General features: G+C 27.3%; 1 protein-coding gene across 2 annotated transcripts; it reads right to left on the bottom strand.

Moving 5' to 3' along the window:
• Positions 1-283: 283 nt before the first annotated feature.
• Positions 284-10,846, bottom strand: LOC136083615 (uncharacterized). Of its 2 annotated transcripts, XM_065803067.1 has the most exons (3): positions 10,728-10,846; positions 5,556-5,623; positions 284-4,124 (listed from the first exon to the last, which is right to left on the bottom strand). In XM_065803067.1, the coding sequence occupies exons 2-3, from the start codon at positions 5,599-5,601 to the stop codon at positions 322-324; spliced, it is 3,849 nt and encodes a 1,282-aa protein (XP_065659139.1). In that variant the 5' UTR covers positions 5,602-5,623; positions 10,728-10,846; the 3' UTR covers positions 284-321. The 2 variants fall into 2 exon arrangements, with proteins under 2 accessions (XP_065659139.1, XP_065659140.1); XM_065803068.1 differs by lacking the exon at positions 10,728-10,846 and having other exon boundaries at positions 5,556-5,719.
• Positions 10,847-20,706: the final 9,860 nt, after the last annotated feature.

Below are 20,706 nucleotides of genomic sequence, written 5' to 3'. Positions count from 1 at the left end.
AATTAATTAATTTTAAACCATAAAATAGTTTTCACTTTTTATTTATAATACATACAATCAATAGAATATAAACATATATGTATTATTAATAAGATGACAAATTTTCACTATTATATTTAAAAATGCGCAACTGAAATGCTAATATAAATTAATAATAATATAAAAGAAATATATAAATCAATTGAAAAAATACTTTACGGCGCTCTCTTACTATTAAGGGAAGATTCGTCTTTTATTTTATCAACAGATTAATAAAACTTTCACATATAAAAGTAAAATAAAATTACATTTAACTAATTGTTAAACAACTTATTTTCTATTTTATTTTCCCATATCGTACAAACAGATTGCGATATTATGTTTTGTTCTTATTGTATCTGGATGGTTGATACCTAAAATTTCAGTTCGTATTTTCTCAACAGAATAATAAATTTCTAAAGCTTCGTTATATTTTCCCATATCCTTCAAACAGATTGCGATATTATGTTTTGTTCTTATTGCATCTGGATGGTTGATACCTAAAATTTCAGTTTGTATTTTCTCAACAGAATAATAAATTTCTAAAGCTTCGTTATATTTTCCCATATCGTACAAACAGATTGCGATATTATGTTTTGTTCTTATTGTATCTGGATGGTTGATACCTAAAATTTCAGTTTGTATTTTCTCAACAGAATAATAAATTTCTAAAGCTTCGTTATATTTTCCCATATTCTTCAAACAGATTGCGATACTATGTTTTGTTCTTATTGTATCTGGATGGTTGATACCTAAAATTTCAGTTCGTATTTTCTCAACAGAATAATAAATTTCTAAAGCTTCGTTATATTTTCCCATATCCTTCAAACAGATTGCGATACTATGTTTTGTTCTTATTGTATCTGGATGGTTGATACCTAAAATTTCAGTTTGTATTTTCTCAAGAGAATAATAAATTTCTAAAGCTTCGTTATATTTTCCCATATCGTACAAACAGATTGCGATATTATGTTTTGTTCTTATTGTATCTGGATGGTTGATACCTAAAATTTCAGTTTGTATTTTCTCAACAGAATAATAAATTTCTAAAGCTTCGTTATATTTTCCCATATCTTTCAAACAGTTTGCGATATTATGTTTTGTTCCTATTGTATCTGGATGGTTGATACCTAAAATTTCAGTTTGTATTTTCTTAACAGAATGATAAATTTCTAAAGCTTCGTTATATTTTCCGATAGCGTTCAAACAGATTGCGATATTATGTTTTGTTCCTATTGTATCTGGATGGTTGATACCTAAAATTTCAGTTCGTATTTTCTCAACAGAATAATAAATTTCTAAAGCTTCGTTATATTTTCCCATATCGTACAAACAGTTTGCGATATTATGTTTTGTTCTTATTGTATCTGGATGGTTGATACCTAAAATTTCAGTTTGTATTTTCTCAACAGAATAATAAATTTCTAAAGCTTCGTTATATTTTCCCATATTCTTCAAACAGATTGCGATATTATGTTTTGTTCTTATTGTATCTGGATGGTTGATACCTAAAATTTCAGTTTGTATTTTCTCAACAGAATAATAAATTTCTAAAGCTTCGTTATATTTTCCCATATCGTACAAACAGTTTGCGATATTATGTTTTGTTCCTATTGTATCTGGATGGTTGATACCTAAAATTTCAGTTTGTATTTTCTCAACAGAATAATAAATTTCTAAAGCTTCGTTATATTTTCCCATATTCTTCAAACAGATTGCGATACTATGTTTTGTTCTTATTGTATCTGGATGGTTGATACCTAAAATTTCAGTTTGTATTTTCTCAAGAGAATAATAAATTTCTAAAGCTTCGTTATATTTTCCCATATCGTACAAACAGTTTGCGATATTATGTTTTGTTCTTATTGTATCTGGATGGTTGATACCTAAAATTTCAGTTTGTATTTTCTCAACAGAATAATAAATTTCTAAAGCTTCGTTATATTTTCCCATATTCTTCAAACAGATTGCGATATTATGTTTTGTTCCTATTGTATCTGGATGGTTGATACCTAAAATTTCAGTTTGTATTTTCTCAACAGAATAATAAATTTCTAAAGCTTCGTTATGTTTTCCCATATTCATCAAACAGTTTGCGATATTATGTTTTGTTCTTATTGTATCTGGATGGTTGATACCTAAAATTTCAGTTTGTATTTTCTCAACAGAATAATAAATTTCTAAAGCTTCGTTATATTTTCCCATATTCTTCAAACAGATTGCGATATTATGTTTTGTTCTTATTGTATCTGGATGGTTGATACCTAAAATTTCAGTTTGTATTTTCTCAACAGAATAATAAATTTCTAAAGCTTCGTTATATTTTCCCATATCGTACAAACAGTTTGCGATATTATGTTTTGTTCCTATTGTATCTGGATGGTTGATACCTAAAATTTCAGTTTGTATTTTCTCAACAGAATAATAAATTTCTAAAGCTTCGTTATATTTTCCCATATTCTTCAAACAGATTGCGATACTATGTTTTGTTCTTATTGTATCTGGATGGTTGATACCTAAAATTTCAGTTTGTATTTTCTCAAGAGAATAATAAATTTCTAAAGCTTCGTTATGTTTTCCCATATTCATCAAACAGTTTGCGATATTATGTTTTGTTCTTATTGTATCTGGATGGTTGATACCTAAAATTTCAGTTTGTATTTTCTCAACAGAATAATAAATTTCTAAAGCTTCGTTATATTTTCCCATATTCTTCAAACAGATTGCGATATTATGTTTTGTTCCTATTGTATCTGGATGGTTGATACCTAAAATTTCAGTTTGTATTTTCTCAACAGAATAATAAATTTCTAAAGCTTCGTTATGTTTTCCCATATTCATCAAACAGTTTGCGATATTATGTTTTGTATCAAGCGTGAGTTTATTATTTTCACCATAAGTTTCTGTATTAAAACTTTGAATAGCTTTTAATATTTCGATTGCTTCATCAAATAAACCTTTACATACTAATAACTTGTTGATAGAAGTTGTCATATGATGGAAGGTTTTTGACATTCTTTTTTCGTTAATACGAAACATATAGAGAAAATGAAAAACGAAATGATTTCCGAATTCTACGTGGTGCTTTATTTGGTTCAACTCAAATTTAAAATAACTTTCTATTAGAACAATATACGTATTTGTACTTGAATTAGTAATTTGAACATGTTTACACGTCAACTGTGTCAGTTCGTGCATTGAATATTTGTTATCATCGAAACAATTTAGTAATGAATAACTCATTAGTAACCCAACGATTTCATCTATTGAATGTTCTTCTTTTATTTCCATTTGATGTAAGATTTGGATTACAAATTCTTTACTTATATTTTGACCATCGCAATGAGATAAACAGTTAAGTAATTCTAATGGAATAAGTTTAGTTTTTTTTAATTTGTATAAAACTAAATTGATTGCTTTTATTGCAGACTTTGATTCATCTTCAGAAGGAAAGTTATCAGTGTCTAATATTTCTAATGGTTTCTGCCTATATCGATCTATATATTTTTCTATCGAGACTTTATGTATATTTATATATTTAATTGCCTGCGTTATAGCAAACGGATGATAACCAAGTTCTTTAACTAAGTTTTTAATGTTTTCATCCGTGTATTCTTTAATATTATTTTTCACATAAGCGAATGCATCTTCAGATGAAAAAACATCAACAAACAATTTATTTACATTGTTCGACCACGTTCTCCATTGCGAGGTAATTAAAGTAAACGAGTTCGCTTTCATTGAAATGTACATTTTCAAACCTTTAACACTTTCATCGTCGACATTGTCAAAAATATACAAAGTTTTTCCATTTTTGTAATAATTGTGAATTTTTTCGACAATTACTTCTATATTAAAGTCGTTTTTTGAATCATGAATAGCCAATCCTAATATATGACAACAATTTCTTATTGAAGTTTGTAATTTTCCAAATGCTGCGTCTATCCAGACAATGTTTTTATAGAAGTCAGAATAAATTTCACAGTATTTTTTGGCAATTTTTGTCTTCCCAACACCTGACATACCATATAGTACTAAAGCCGACTTTTTTGTGTCTTGTAAAAAATGCCGATGAATTTCGTGAAGTAGTTTGTCGCGTTGAACACCTAATATTGAATGTATAATTACTATTATGTGTGATCATTTTATTATTTCAATATACGGTAATATTATTTATCTATTTAACGATTGAAGTTTTTAAAATGCAACGCGTTTTTTTTAAAAAATCTAAAAACGAAAATTTCAAAAAATTATAAAACATATATTAGTTTAAAAAAAAGTAGTTTAAAACAAAGTTTGATGTAAAAATACTATAACAATTTTATAAAATTACAAAATACAAATCTATAAACCAAACTTAATATGAAGATCTTTGTAAAACATGATACTTTGTTAACTAATTATTGTTACTCTAGAGAATACATCTATAAAACTTAAAAATAAAAAAAGTTTTATCTAATCTGTTAATAAATTTTTTTTTTTTTTTCTCAACAGATTAAGTTTCTGCTTTATGATAAAAAAAATTTATGATAAAATATCCTACTTAATGCGTATTTAAAAACTTTGATTTCTTTATAAATCTATTTTTATATATTTATATTTTGAAAATGATTCTTTATATTGATGCAACAGAGCTAATAAAAACAAGTCTAAAAAATTAGTTAATTTTATTTTAACTGTGTTGTGAATAGTAAACTTAATTTGAAAAACATTTTTCTTTCTTTTAAGCGACAAATGAAATTCCATTTTCTTAATTCCTGACATATTATAAGTACTATAACTTATTTTTATTCATATATTCCAACACTTTATTTTATTGTTAAAAGGATTTTATGAAAAGATTGTGGTGTGACCAGTCATCTGTATCTTCTTTGAGTCCCTGTCTGTTTTTATATGCTATCTTTATGTAACGCAAAGGTTTCCTTGTAAATTCTTTATTTTTTGCTATATTTATATATGCATAAGTGTTTCTTTATTTAAATCAATAACCAAAATTATTTAAAAAATATCGTGTTGCTTGGCATAGTGGATGTAGCTTTGTGTTCTGATAACTAAAAAGAAGATCCAACTTGATCTAATCAAATTTTTGTTTTAAAACACTGGCTAGCAATCTTTTAAGCGTAACAGCTGGTATTGCAAATCTTAATCCATGCACAAAAAAGTTATCAACAGTCATCATGTGACAAATGCTAAAAACCTGCTGATTGGGATATTTTATTGGAAATCTTTGAAGTGCAGGAACAAGAAACTTGAAAAACTTCTTCAATTAAGTTGTCTCAATAAAGACCACAATGAAGATCGTAGCCTTATTGCGCAAAGAAGTGTTTTGTTCTGCGAAGTTTGATGAAAAAAAAGGTCAAAACTTTCACAGTTTAATGATAAAAACAGTTAAAAGTTTCCACATTTTTTTAATTTTTTTTTAGGTGCCCCAAGAAGTCCTTACGGTCTTGTCACAGAGTACCGCGGAAGTGCGTTTAACCAGGAAGTTCACGCCTCCTTCCTTACCGTGACGCGAAAATCAATAAATGAAAAGTTACCTTTAAAAAAATCTAATTCATGACAACGTTCTTGATTTGATTCCATTTCGTTTTGAAATAAAGTAGTGCTAAAAATTAATACAAAGTACCTGTAAATTTTAAACGTATAAATTATTAACAATTGCTTTTACGAACATATTACTGCTGCTGTTACTACTAATGCAGTTATTACGCATCGTTAAGCTATGTAATAAATATAAAAGAAAGATTAACATTTTCTAGAAATAATGTTAAAAAAAGATTAACTTTTTTTTAGAAATATAAAAAAAATTAACTTGTTTACTTGATTAAAAAAACTTAAAATTTTAAAAATAAAGTGGTGCTAAAATATAATATAAAGTCTTTTTTTAAAATATAAAGTAAATTTTAAACGTGTAAATTATTAACTACTACTACTACTGCTACTCCTACTACTACTACTACTACTACTACTACTACTACTACTACTACTACTACTACTACTACTACTACTACTACTACTACTACTACTACTACTACTACTACTACTACTACTACTACTACTACTACTACTACTACCACTACTACTACTACTACTACTACTACTACTACTACTACTACTTCTACTACTTTTCACCGTTTGTGCACATTTTAGAAAAAGTACAAATACACTTATGGCACTTTTTGCCAGCTGTTTTTTTCACTTTAAATGTCCACACTTCACTTAAACTCATTGAAAAAAATATATGTTTTTAAAACCCGATTTTCATACAATCATATCAGAGTCTAAAATACACTCACAATACGACTCATCAACCTTCATGTTTAGACCTTTTGTTATACTTCACCACGTTTCATCAAGTTAATTTTTTTAACTTTTATGGCTTCATCTATACCCTAAATACGCTTAGAAAAAAAGCTGCCAAAAAGTGCCTTAAATGTACTTTTATGGAATGTAAACGGTGAACTTGCGAAAAAAAAAAGTAAGGAATAACTTTGATGAAGCTTTTTTAAAGCGCTTCAGTTTCTTAAAAAAAAACTATTGAAGTATTTCACTTTAAGGAAACATATATTTTTTTAATTTTATAAATATATTTTTGATGTTCATAAATATACTTCATAAATATATACATACTATATATACTTCATAAATATATACATACATAAATATACTACATAAATATATAATTTTGAAATACTTCTCCATCTTAAAACAATTTTTTTTACCATAATTTTAAAGAAACTTTTGTTGTTTCGGTAACTTAAATAAGACAATTTTGATCAACTTTTTTGATCAAATACTCCACTGTGCATTGCATGTAACACTCCACTGTGGATTGCATGTAACACTCCACTGTGCATTGCATGTAAATAACTATGTAGCTTGAACTGCACGTAAGATAGCATTAGAAAAAAGTATTTTAGCCATATTTAACTTAAATTAGGAAAAGCTCTTCCTGATGTAACAGCTCATTCTTCCTGATCTAACAGTTTTGCATGTGAATATTTATTATATTTTTCTTTATGCTTACATAGTTCACACCATGTAAGCATAAAAAAAAAAATTTACATGCGAAAACGTTTGCTCTAATATAATTTAAAGGAATTGTTTGCTGCCTCTAAAACCAAGGGTTTTCAAGGTTTTGCACTTTGCGACCAAAATGGTGTATTTCTGATGGTGCTATAGGAACATTCCGTATGCGTCTGTGCTATTCATCAAAACTTAAAATTGCTTTTACATCCTCTTGGTGTGACATACAAATATTTGTTACCTTATATTGTATGTGACATGACTAATAAAGATTGTATGATGGAGAAATGTGAAAGATGCCTGGCAACTATGAATGAATCGGTTAAAAAACTTTATTTAATAAATGAGTTTGTAGATGACAATGAAGTAGAATTTGATCAGTGGACAACAACAGGTCAAACTTAACACATAATATAGAGCTTGTGTTTTATACATTGAATTAGTATGTAAAAAACTGACAAAACTTGCACCACACTCTTATTTAGATATGAGTCAAGCATCATATCTGAGATCACGAAAGGAAAATATGACGGAGGTGACAACATTATTTTTAGGTGGTTTTTTAGAAAACTATAAATTTGTAGTTTTGGACAAATTACAAAGCTTTCATTGGACAAATTTACAATGAACACTATCCTGTGATTATTTAATACAAAAAAAAGTGTTCTTAAGCACAAATCTTATTTTATTGTTTCAGATGATTTCATGCATGATGTGAAAATCGTGTATAAAATTATTAAGGTTGTCAGCAATGATTTAAAAAAAAATTTACCTCAAATAATAAATACTTCTCAGATGGGTGGGCAGGTCAATTTAAGGATCGCAAAAATAAATCTTTGTTTTTATCTTGAAAATTTTAATCATTTTTCTAAATCGAGCTTTTTTGCATCTAGTCACGGTAACAGTACAGTGGCTACTAGATCCAAGATCCTCATAAAATCTATCATAAAGGCCCGAAAACACTAAAAATATTTCCATTAGTTATTACAAAAAGAAAAAAAAACAAAGAAAAGATCCTAACATTTACAAAAGGGCCCCTAAATTTGAAAATTGGCCCCTAAATTGTCTAGGCCCGCTTATTAGAGTGTGTGGAGGAACCGAGCAGTCGCTCTTTACGGTTAGCAGCCTTGTGATAGGATTAGTGGTACAGCCAAGGTTTAGCAACTTTAGCAAACTTGCAAAGAGATGTGGGGAATCATACTTTATCTTCAGAAGCATATTTTATCTCCACAGGTAAAAATATTGCAATGAAAGCATTAAAGGTGTAGATTTCATTTATGTATCATCAGAAGATTTAACTTTGCTGAGAAACACTCTTAAGAAACAATTGGATACTGCAAATACAATATATGGAACAATCAGTTTGTACCACATGGCCATCAAAAGGTAAAAAAAATGCATTTAATATACCTTTTACTATCTTTCAAAAACGTGTAAAATTTTTTTAAATATTTTTTCTCGAACACATTTTTTATTTGTGAGGAGTCATTGTAAAAAGTATTTTTATTTTATTATTGGATCACAATTTCCTTTTAATGCTTTTAATAAAACATGTTTATAAAAATAAGTAAAACGAAAAAAGTGCATATGTTGCTATTTTGTTTAGAATGGCGCAAAGCTAGGCAGTGTTGATTTTGCTTTGGAAATATCCAGATGACAACCTTTAACTTAGTACCAGGTGATTAAGTCTGTGTGGAAACACAGACATGTGCAAAATTGTTAGATAGGAGTCATTGAAGACATTAATCTAGTCGAAAAAAATGTGCTTGTCAAACTCATAACTCCAAATGATCCTGCGCGACCTTTTATATGACCACCAGTGGATAGCCAATGCTGGATTCCAGATGCCCATATCATTTGCAAAGCTGAAGGACTAACTTTAAAAGCAAGACTTTGCACTATTTAGTAAAAGAGAACTTAAAAAAAAAATTTTCCATAGGAAACGGAGATTTTTATATTCAAACTAATTTCGAATTTGCTGAGTCTGATATGTCTTATCTATACTTTTTTTGACCCTTTTGTTTTTTGTATAATTTATAAATAATGTGAATGAAAAGTATATACAAACTCACTAAAATTGAGTATTTATTTTTGAAAAAGTTATTTTATATCTTTTAATTTTGTTGCAAATAACAAATGAAAATAAAAAAATATTAAGGTCACGAAACTGATAATTTCTAATTTGATTGATTGGTAAAAAGTTAGGATAGATTGAGTGTCTGATTTTTAAAACATCACAAAACTTTGTGTTCATATCAAACCTCAATAACTCCTCAAGTAAATTTAAGGCAAAAAAAAAAAAAAATTGGCATGTAAAGTTGATATACATCTTATCTTTAAGAAAATGAGAATATTTTCTGAGTGAAAGCATTGTTTTCTTTAGGATTTTTTTATTGTCATTACTAAATGTATTTTATGAATCTTAAAACAAACTACATTGCATTGTTTCGAGAAATAGAAAACTAAAGTTTTTGGATTTAGCAGGTTAAAACTTTTTTGGTACCAAGTTTCAGCCTTGCAGCATGCTGAAACTTTATTTTTTCAGTAAAAATCAAATAAACTTCAAGTTTTTTAAATCCTGAATTTTATTAAAAGAGATTTACGGCCTTTAGTAAGAAATGTCTCTAAACATTTGTGTCAAATCGCGACGTTAGAATTATCTTGTTTTCTCTCCACTTTTTAAAAAATTGAGTTAATAATAGTGTTATGTACCTCAGAATGTTTTTCTATTGTATTGAAGCTTATGTTATGAGTAAAAAAGTTGCGGAGAAAACGTAAGTTAGAACTTCGCTTTAAATGCTGTTTCCTAAAGGTTTTATCTTTTAAATCTTTTTATCTCAAATCTTAAAAATATGAAGATAGAACAAAATAATTTTAACGTCGCTAAATTTCAGCGAATTGGCTTTGTCGGGTGCAGACGGGGCCGCCAAGAGCCGTCACGCAGCTTTGGACTGCAACGTTGATTGGCGCTCTTATTAATCAAAATTTCCCTATATTATAGATAAAGAACCGTTTCGTTTTTTAGGTATCTTCTTTTTATATGGCGCCCCTATGGATATCTCTCGCCCGAGACAAACTATCCCTTAGCTCTTTTCCCCGTCTCTCGGTGGCCCTTGATGCAGATTGGTGTTTTTTTGTGTTTTTTGAAAATTATTTACTCATTAGTGTATTTTATAAATGATATACATGTGTTAATATCATATGTTTCAGATTATACTGTAATATTAGAGCTTTTTATATTACTGAAATAAATTGATGCAATAACCAGAATGTAGTGTTTTCAAAGCAACTAAACTATCTCTTAATTAAATAAAAAAAAGCTTTGCTCTCTTTAATAAAACAAGACATGCATTAATCTTACATTAAAGATATCTAAACAAGCCATTTAAATAAATTTTATTCGATTTTATGTTGAATATGTTTATCGCTACACGTCTTGATTAAACAAGATGATTTTTATTCTTTTAAAGTATTTATTCATATTCTTTATTGATATTTTTATTCATTTAGAAACATATTCCGCTTTACCGAATATAAGGAGATTGGTTTTTTATCCACATGAACAATAAAAAACAACCAGGCAAACAAAACTAAAAATAATATACGCATTAAATTTATAAAACAAAGTTTAATTATTCTAAAAATTGAAATTAAATTCAAATTATTTAATATCTAAAAATTACCTATATTGAACCGAGGAGATGAGAGAGTTTTTCTTTTTTCATAAGGTGTAGAAAAAAAAACTTTCAAAACTTTTTTTCATCACTCGAAGTTATTTGCACCGTACGTCTTTAACTTAAATAAAAAGAAAGATATCAAGTATTTAGTATCTGCGAACAAAACTTTGTTTACTAAGTTGTTTATGTTTGATGGATATAACAAAATATGTTTGACTTTTTATTAAACAAAGGGTGAAAAGTTTATGATAAAAAACAAAACGAAATATGATATTTCAATTAAAAGCTGTAAATTTCACTTTGCAAAATAATCAAGTGTAAATGATTTACTATGCCATAGTTTGTTTATGACTTTATGTATAGAAATATGATTACAATATCTAAGAGCAAATATCAAGAATAAAAAAGAAAAAAAAGAAAACTTCTGCGCATGTCGCTCATGCTTTAATGGTAATCGTAAGCAAAAAAAAAAGTTATAACTGCGTCTGCAAACTAATCCAACACCGCGACTCCTACTTTAATGCTATTGTTAATAATTGGAGTTAATAATTTTATTAACTTAAACTAACTTTTTGTCTGTTTTTCAAATAAATCTTTGTTTTTCAGCTCAGTAAAAAAAATGTGTACATTATTTTTTTATTAGGATTTCAATTAATTATTGTTTCAGTACAGGTTGTAGATAAAAAAATAAAAATTTTTAAAAATCGTAACAAATATATTTAAAATGTTAAACAAAACTTCTTCAATAAAGGTTATATAAAGTATAACAAAAAATCTTCAAAACGTTATTGTAAGTATCATTACTATAATGGAATTAATTCATGTTTATTTGACCTTTTAAAAAAAACATCAGACGTATTGAAGTAAAATCAGACGTATTGAAGTCCGTAAATAATAAAATCATTTTTATTTCTTTTTAAATTGTTTAAGTGTAGTATTCTTTTTTATTAACTACACCTGGAAAATAGTTTATACATTATAGGTCCGCGGTAATTGAGTGGTGGTGATTGAATTGGTGGTAACTTGAATACTTTTCGGTGCTTATTACACGGAAGGGGACATTTATTAATTTTAGAAAATGTTCTCACCTTTCCCAAGCTTATTAAGCCTTCCCACTCCCACACATCAAATTTAATTTAATAAGAATAAAAAGCGTTTTGGAATGAGTTAAACTTTGGACCAACTAAATAAAGCAGTTATAATTGTGAAGCGAACCGAAAAAATCAGAAAACCGCTACAAAGTTTCTTACTCAATTCTTTACTCAACTTTGCGAAATAATGTTTTTGGTATGATGAAGAATAATATACCTAGTCATGAGACCGTTTTAACCACCAAAGTAGAACAGAAAATTGAAAACACAGTAGCTTACTTTGCAAAAATTGATTTTCCTGTCACTGAGACAAGATTGGCTATGATTGTTTCTAATTATGTAGCTAAAATCAGACATCAAAGGCACATTCCCGAAACATTTACCTCAAATCGGACTTCAAGGTGTTTAGCACAACATCCAATAATTGAGAAGCAAAAAACAATAAATTTGGAAAAAATTGTTCAAAAATCACTAACATTCATATTAAAAATTTTAATTATTGGTTTAAAGAAGTCAGAAAGAGTTTGAAACAAGAAAGTGGAAACTATAGACTTCGTGCTCAAAGTTCCAAGGACCCCATTTTGTGATAAATTGCAGTTGCTAGAGTTAGAATTTACCTCACGGCTATTATAAAGATTTTTGGCATGAACCTATAACGGATACAATGCTTTTTAATCTATAAAAACCTGTAGAAGACAAAAGTGAGGGACTACTGTATACTCAGCCATGAGTTTAAAAAAGCGCAAATGAGGAAAAAATTTGATAATAAATCGATACAGTGTTAAGAAATAATTCAGCAAAAATGTTTAAAAACAGCCTAAAAAAAATTCAAAACCGGAAAGTCTTGATCCCATGATGGACTTGTTTGTTTGGCCAAGAGAAACGCCAAATGAAAATTCACGAAAACGTTAATCTAAACATGTTCTAACTGTTGCAACAAACGATAAGTGGTTGGGAATGATTTCAGAAAAAGGATCAAGAGAAAAAACTGAAGGAAGAAGAAAAACAGAATCGAAAAATTCAACGAGAGACATCAAAACTTCAAAAAGAATAAGAAAAGGCAAAAAAAAGTGAAAGAAGTTTGCTTAAAACTAAATTTTTACTGTTTTACAGTTTAAAACTGAAATTTAGAATGAGATATTCGTCTAAAATTTTTGATCCATAATTGTGTCAATTCTGATTGAAAATCCATAATTGTGTTTTTTATAACATTTTGCAAGAAGTTTATTGTTTTTACAAAATAATATATTCTTCTTAAATGTCCTCTAAAAATACATTCAAACTATAAAAAAAGCTAAAGTGGTTCATTATTGTGGGGTAACTGTACAAGGAGTGCTTAATAAAAGTGCAACCAGTTGTACGGTTAGCCAAACATGACTTTTGTTACATTCGGCAAACGGTAGTTTTGTTACAGAACTTTGTTGCTCTTTGCGCAACACTTTGTTTATTTAAATTATTTTAAATAAATAAATTTAAATAAATAAATTTAAATAAATAAATAAAAAAAATAAATTTAAATTATTTTAATTTAGGTACGTGTTTTGCTCCAAACAATTAGGTATCTGCTTCATAATCTTTTTCGATGAAATTTGGCATGAACATAGAAAATATATTTTTAAACCGGGCCCAGTAAGCTTTAAATATGCCCCAACACCTTTGATATCAATTTTATATCTGATCAAAAACGAAGTTTTTCAGATGAGTAAACTCAATATTATTTATTCTTTTTACCACTCAAATTGTTTGAACCACCCAAAGGTAAAAAACAAAGTGTATAAAACAAATAGTTCAAAACTAATAATTCAATTAGTCTTAAGACTAATCGAGATTTTTTTCGAATACATTCTTCTATTAAGTTTATAAATATCAAGTTTAAAAATGTCATCCTTTGTTCTCTGATATTCCAGAATTCAAATGACTGATTTATAGTTAATCTTCTACATCAACGTTAGGACGTTTGATTATGGTTTTCTCAGTCTCCATCAATCACTGGACAAAGGTTATCTCAGTCAATTCCAAGTTTGCATTACTTTGTTAAAGTGATAAAGTGTTGTTTATTTTTTGCTTTTTTAAAATGTATATTTCATCAATGTACAAATAACTTTACAATGTACTTGTAAAAACAAAATATATTCTTAAATGCTAACAGGAGCAAGCAGAAGACAAGACCCTAACCCTAACATCTTATCATCTTGCTCCTTTGATATCGAAATAGTTTACTTTATTTACACGTTTAAATTCATAAAATATTTAAATATCAGGGCCGACGATACGGGTGTCGAAGTGGATTGGCACAGTTGTCAATTTTCTCTATATCTAAGGATTTATACAACTGTCTCTCTAACCCCTAAATAAAACGTTTGATATGAAGCAAAACCGACTGCGAATCAATCTCCACGCATATCGCATCGTTCGACTTGCATTCGATTCTTGACGGAATAACAATTTTAAGTATTAATCAAAAAATATAACGAAGCAATATCGCCATATACTATGTTGACATACCTTCTTTTAACGGACATCTTTTATACTACGCAGAGCCGACCTTTAGTAATTAGAGGCCCTAAAAATAAAAAATAAAAACTACTAGTTTATTTTATAAACGATCAACAAAGTTAACTATTCGTCCTAAGATGGCAGCAAAGTCTTGAATAAATTGCGAATAATGCAAAGACTGGACGATATGTATTGTGGTTTATCCTCCTCCGGCTACTTGCCATATAGAGGCCACATTACAAAGGTCCGCAGAGGCGAGTTCAGCTCACAAAAGAGCATCATCACCCGTTCTACGGACCAAAATTAAAAGGATTTTTGAAAGAACATAGATATCATAGAGTGAAAGACAGAAGAAATCGAGTTAGAAAGATAGCATAGAAAAAGAATTCGCACACGATGTTAGAATGTGCAACACATACTGTTAATTAGGTTACCTAATTAATGTACACGGATTAAAACAAATAAAACTGTTAGTTTTTTTGTGTTTTTTTATTTTTATCTCGTCTGATAGATATTATTGCTTCATAGTCGTTCTCAAATAGATTTTGATTAATTTCAACTCATATGTACTGTGTAGTCTTATGACTTGTCTCTCGTTCCGTCAACCTATTTCAATTTAGCTTAAGATAAACTCAAGCAAGTTCAATACCGAGCCACAAAATACATCTCTATCATAAAGCACTTACCTAACACTCATCGACTATCAAGACTAAACCTGACAACACTAACCAAACGACGAGCATGAGGAGATCTTATTGAAATAGGGTTAAAAATCTCCAGAAATTTTCCGGAATTTTTCAAATTTTTTTTATTGCAATAAACTTATAGTTATTATATACCATTATAAAATTCATAAAAAAAAATAAATAAAAAAAAATAATAATAAAATTACTTTGTTTCAAAAATATGCGTTTTATCATCGTAGTATTTGGGTATTCTTTAAATATTTCAACAAAAAATATTAAATAATAAAGACAAGCGAAAAATGCACATCTTTTAGTCAAATTGATATAGTCACTTTTTTAAAAAAGCAATAGAACGCTCAAGTTGTTATATTTTACTTTTACTTACATTAATTTTGTGAAACAACGAAAAGTAGATGTTTTCCAACTTAGCTTGTCCTTTGAGATTATGTATAGCATATTTCTAGCTTGTTCTTCTCTCAACTACTATGTAAAATATTCACAAAATGAAAAAATAAAATCTCTTTTAGATTAACAAATTTTATTGTGTATTATTTTTGTAGAGTGTTATAAAGAAACAAAGATTTTTTATGTGTAAAGATCGCATGCAAAGACAATTTTAGGGAGATGGTTTGTGAGAAAGAACGTGTTTTCCCCCCACAAAAAAGGTGATTTTCAAGTTATAGTCGGTTTTTTGACGAATTTAGTCGACTAGTAGGCTAATTGACGCAATTCAGTCGGGTGAATGTTAGTTTTTAGAACTTTATTTTTTATTTTAAGAAACGATGCTTTTTACGGATTGGTCCCTCCCCCTTTTTTTTTAATTTTTTATTTTAATCATTTATTAAGTGCCGTAGCAAGTTTGTGGCGAGTGAGATTTAAGTATTAAAATCACTTATTTAAACATAGCGATGGAATTTATGACCTCGAAGTCATTAGTTTTTTATTTTTATTGTTAACTATATTTTTAAACAGTTCAAATTTTGCTAAATAGTTTTTATTTACTTTTTGTCTTTAATTAATAAATAACCACTTAAAATCAAGAAAAATTTGTAAAATTATGTAAATATTCAATCAAATCTTTTTATATACAATTTTTTTGTATTATATATAATTTTACATTTAATTATATATAATTTTACAGTTTATATATATTATATACAATTTTATAGTTTTCAGTAATTTGTAGGCCAATTTAATAGTTATTGACAAATATCCCATCCCACTTAAGGATGGGGGTACAAATTATGTTTATTCTTAAAAAAAAGCTTGCTATGGCAATGAACATCAGTATGCTTAACAAATAACGGGATAAAACAGTTTTAAAAAATTATGAAAACAAGTTACTATAGTTGCTACTTTAAGTTTTAATAAAAAAACTCAACAAATAAAAAATAATAAAAAAACTCAAAAAATACCAAAAAAAATGTTTTTAAAAAAGAGCTTTTTAAGATTTTTATAATCTCCTTTACAATATTTTAACATAAAATTGTCCATAACAACTGCCTAAATAAGGCATAAAGTTTTACTCATTAGTTATAAAATAACCTCCGGTAAAAAATTCAACCCTATATTGAACAATACAAAATAAACAGCAAAATTGACATTGCAATATAAACAGCAAGTTAACATTGTGGTCCCTCAGCGTCAACCAAAGTCTACAGTTATCGATCTCGCAGTCACTCAAAACAACTCAAAGCACAATTTGTTCGAAAATGCGCAGAAAGAAACAACATACTCACCAACCGTGTGATCAAACCATGGACCACCCAGAACATCAAACACGAACTATCTATCTTATCCACGAACTAAAGACTTGGAGTTTTTTTAACCCAAAATTCAATTGACCTTGAATTTTTGCTTAACAATCCTCGAGAAGTTTGACTTAAATATTAAAAGCAAGAAGCTGTATGTTGAAATCACAGACATTGTTCTTCAAGTAGAACTCTCGAACGACGGTAACAAGTTAAATAAATTGCCAAACAAACAACAGACTAACAATTCTGCGCAAAGGGAAAAGATAATGCGTTAACACTAAAGTTATCTCCCCACACCGGTGACCACACCTTTTTCTGGTTATAGTTATTTACAGGTAAAACATTGAGACAACAACAGCTGGTGAAGTAGGATATTTTTTTAACAAAACCACGTTTATGAATAAATGAAGAAAAAAATACATTTAAATAAAAAAAAATCCTTTTAAATTCTGTGTTAAACATATATACTTGATTTTTTTCATAATCTTTAACTTGTACAGCAAAAAAGAAAATAATTCATAAATACACTACAATAAGTAAAAAAATAAAAACTACATATATATATATATATATATATATATATTTCTAAAATAATTTATAATTAGTTATTTAATTGAGGATCTTAAACTTAGAAAACCTGTATAGAAAACCTATATATATATATATATATATATATATATATATATATATATATATATATATATAATATATATATATATATATATATATATATATATATATATATATATATATATATATATATATATACCACTATTACATTAAATTATAATACTAAATTTAAAAAATGGTTTACAAAACGAATGAATAACAGTGCAACACCTCGATTGATGATTTTCATCTTTATCACTTGGTAATTTCATACACATAACAAAATTTGTAGAGTGTCTTGTAGTTGACAAAGTTCCGCGTCTTGCACTTGTTTTATAGAGAGGGCAATTGTAGTAGGGATAAGACTTGATCTTTTTTCACTGGGAAGCAACCACATCTATCAAATCATTAAGAAGTAATAAAACAAATAAGTCGAAGAGTTTAAATTATTCAAAGACTGTGCTTCATTAATTTAACGGTTTAAAGCACAAAAAATAATTGTCCATTTTTGTCAGTTTCAGGAAATCAGGTTTTCTAAGTTTAAGATCCTCAATTAAATAACTAATTATAAATTATTTTAGAAAATCAGTAAAATTATAATTTTTGTTTATTTTTAATGTCATTAATTATTTTTTTTTAATAGTATTAATAAGTATTAATAGTATTTATAAATATAGTATTAATAGTATTAACACATTACAGATATTAATTTTTATGTATAAATATAAAAACAATCTTCTACCAAGCGTTTTTTCAGATAACTTTCTTATATCATTTTCTGAAAAATTTAATCTGCGTTCAAATACCTTTTTATTTATTTTTTATTTTTTTCTTCTTATGTGTTTAAATTTTAGTAAATTTTTTTATTTTTCTTTAAAAATGAAAGTGTTTTTTTATTTTTATTTCAATAGTGACTAAAGGGGCTCTATGAAAAGGTTGTGATGATTGTGATGATCCTTACCTTCTTTGAGTCCCTGGCTGATTATAACAATATATATATATATATATATATATATATATATATATATATATATATATATATATATATATATATATATATATATATTATAAAGATTAAAACGTTTTTTATAAAGGTTTTTTATGTTTACGATGTTATTTATTTTATATGAAAAATTGTAATATTGTTTAATCAGCGAAATAAAAGTTAAATAAAAAAAAATATATATATTTATTGCCAAAATGTCAAGAAGTAACATTTTTTTATAATTCTTTTGTGCTTTGAACCGTCGTAATAATATCTAATTTTTAAATCGAATGAATAAATAAAACTGATTACAATTTTAAGAACCTTGATAAATTTGTAATATAATAAAAACTACATTATATGCTAGCTACCCGCTACTTCAGAATTGTGTTAAGCTTTTACAATATGACAGCATTCGCAAGTCACACAATAACATGTTATGAGGTCATAGTGCAAAGTTACTCGGTCTCTTTAAAAAGTGAAGTTAAATATATTTCAATAAATAGATAATGCTTCTAAATGTTATACGTAAAATTTGAAAAACAAACTTGAAATTACTGTAAATATCTGCTCTTTAAATCAGTTAATGAAATTTAGAACAATTTTTATACGATGTTTAATACAATATCTATATCTACACATTTTGAACAATGCTGTTCGAAATGTCCAGTTTTTGATCCTTAAAAATGAAAATTTTGTAAGAAAATTGAAGCCTTCACGTTCTCAATAATTGATTGTAAGAACAAAAAAAAGTAAACGGATGATTGCATAAATTACTGCATTGTTACAGACAACCTAACTCATTGTATTAACACACACACACACACACACACACACACACACACACACACACACACACACACACACAATAAACATTTTTAAAAATAAATGATTATTTTTAATTAAAATTTTAATGTTTATAAAGTATTCAATGTTAAACAAATATGAATTTGTTTAAACTGATTTGTATTACATATTTTTTTCATTTGGGACATCTATTTTTTCCGTTGCAAATTCATCAACTCATAAACTTTTTTTTTTTTTTGCTGATTAACAATAAATAATCAACATATATATATATACAAGAAAAAAATAAAAATATGTCCGGAGAAACAAAGAAGATATTAAATTCTTGTCAACAAGTACTGTTTTTTTATATACAATAAAAAATAAGAACTGTTCTTTTTTACAATGATCTTTATAAAATAAGCAGTTAAGCAGACAGGGGCTCAAAGAAGATGAAAATGACAATACGTCATCGCAATCTTTTCATAGAGCCCCTTAGATATTCATTTAAAAAACCCTAATGGGTATAAAACTGCTGCGCTAATCAGTAAATCAAAAAAAGATCAAATAAAATAAATACTAAAATAATTAAAATTACTTGGTGATCCGTTTAAGCACAATTGATTCTCAAATTTTAAAAATTTCCTTTTTTATTAGAAACTTAAATGAACTTAATGATTTTGCCATACATTTAAATCCTTTTTGATAACTATTCCATATATTTGGTACTCAATATGCAATGCAATATTCAGCATATTTATTGAAGTTTTGAGGCAGTTTTTATGAGTTACTAATATTTGCTCTTAGATAATAGTTTTCATTTATGCTTATTTCAAACTTGTTATTAAAGTTTGCAGGAGAGAGATTATTATTGAATCGATACATGAAAATTAAATGCTGATAGATATTTATTTCATAAACATTTATCATTTTCATATCTTTCATTATAGGTTTGGCGTGTTCACGCTTATTTTTAGAGTAAATGGTTCTGCTAGCATGTTTTTGTAGACTATAAATTTTTTTAAGTTTTGATGGTTGCGTACTCGTCCATGTTATGTTTGCATAGCTGATGAAGCAATGAATTAGTCCAAAATATATTAGTTTGAGACTTTGTTTATTGATATATGAGCAAACTCGATACATCATACCAATTATATTAGTGATTTTGGATTGGATATATCTTATTTGGGGAAGCCGGGATAAATTCTCATCAACAAAAACTCCTAAGAATCTATTACTGACTTGTTTTTTAATTAAGTTATCATTTAAGATAAGGTCAGGCAACTTAAGAGGAAGGTTTTCTTCTTGTGTTTTTTTATGGAATGATATATAGTTTTTTTTCTCTGAGTTAAGTGAGAGTTTGTTAGCCCTAAACCAATTATTTACTTTATTTAGTTCAATATTCATATCTAAGTATAATTTCTTGATATCATTGTTAGTAAGAAATATATTTGTATCATTAGCAAACATGACTGAATTAAGTTTTAAAGATGCATTGCAAAAATCATTTATATAAATTAAAAATAGGAGTGGACCAAGAATAGCTCCTTGGGGGACAAAAAACATTTAAAACTCCAG

This window comes from Hydra vulgaris, chromosome 08, assembly GCF_038396675.1.
Source record: "Hydra vulgaris chromosome 08, alternate assembly HydraT2T_AEP".
Lineage (NCBI taxonomy): Eukaryota > Metazoa > Cnidaria > Hydrozoa > Anthoathecata > Hydridae > Hydra > Hydra vulgaris.
This window is presented reverse-complemented; position numbering and strand designations above follow the sequence as displayed.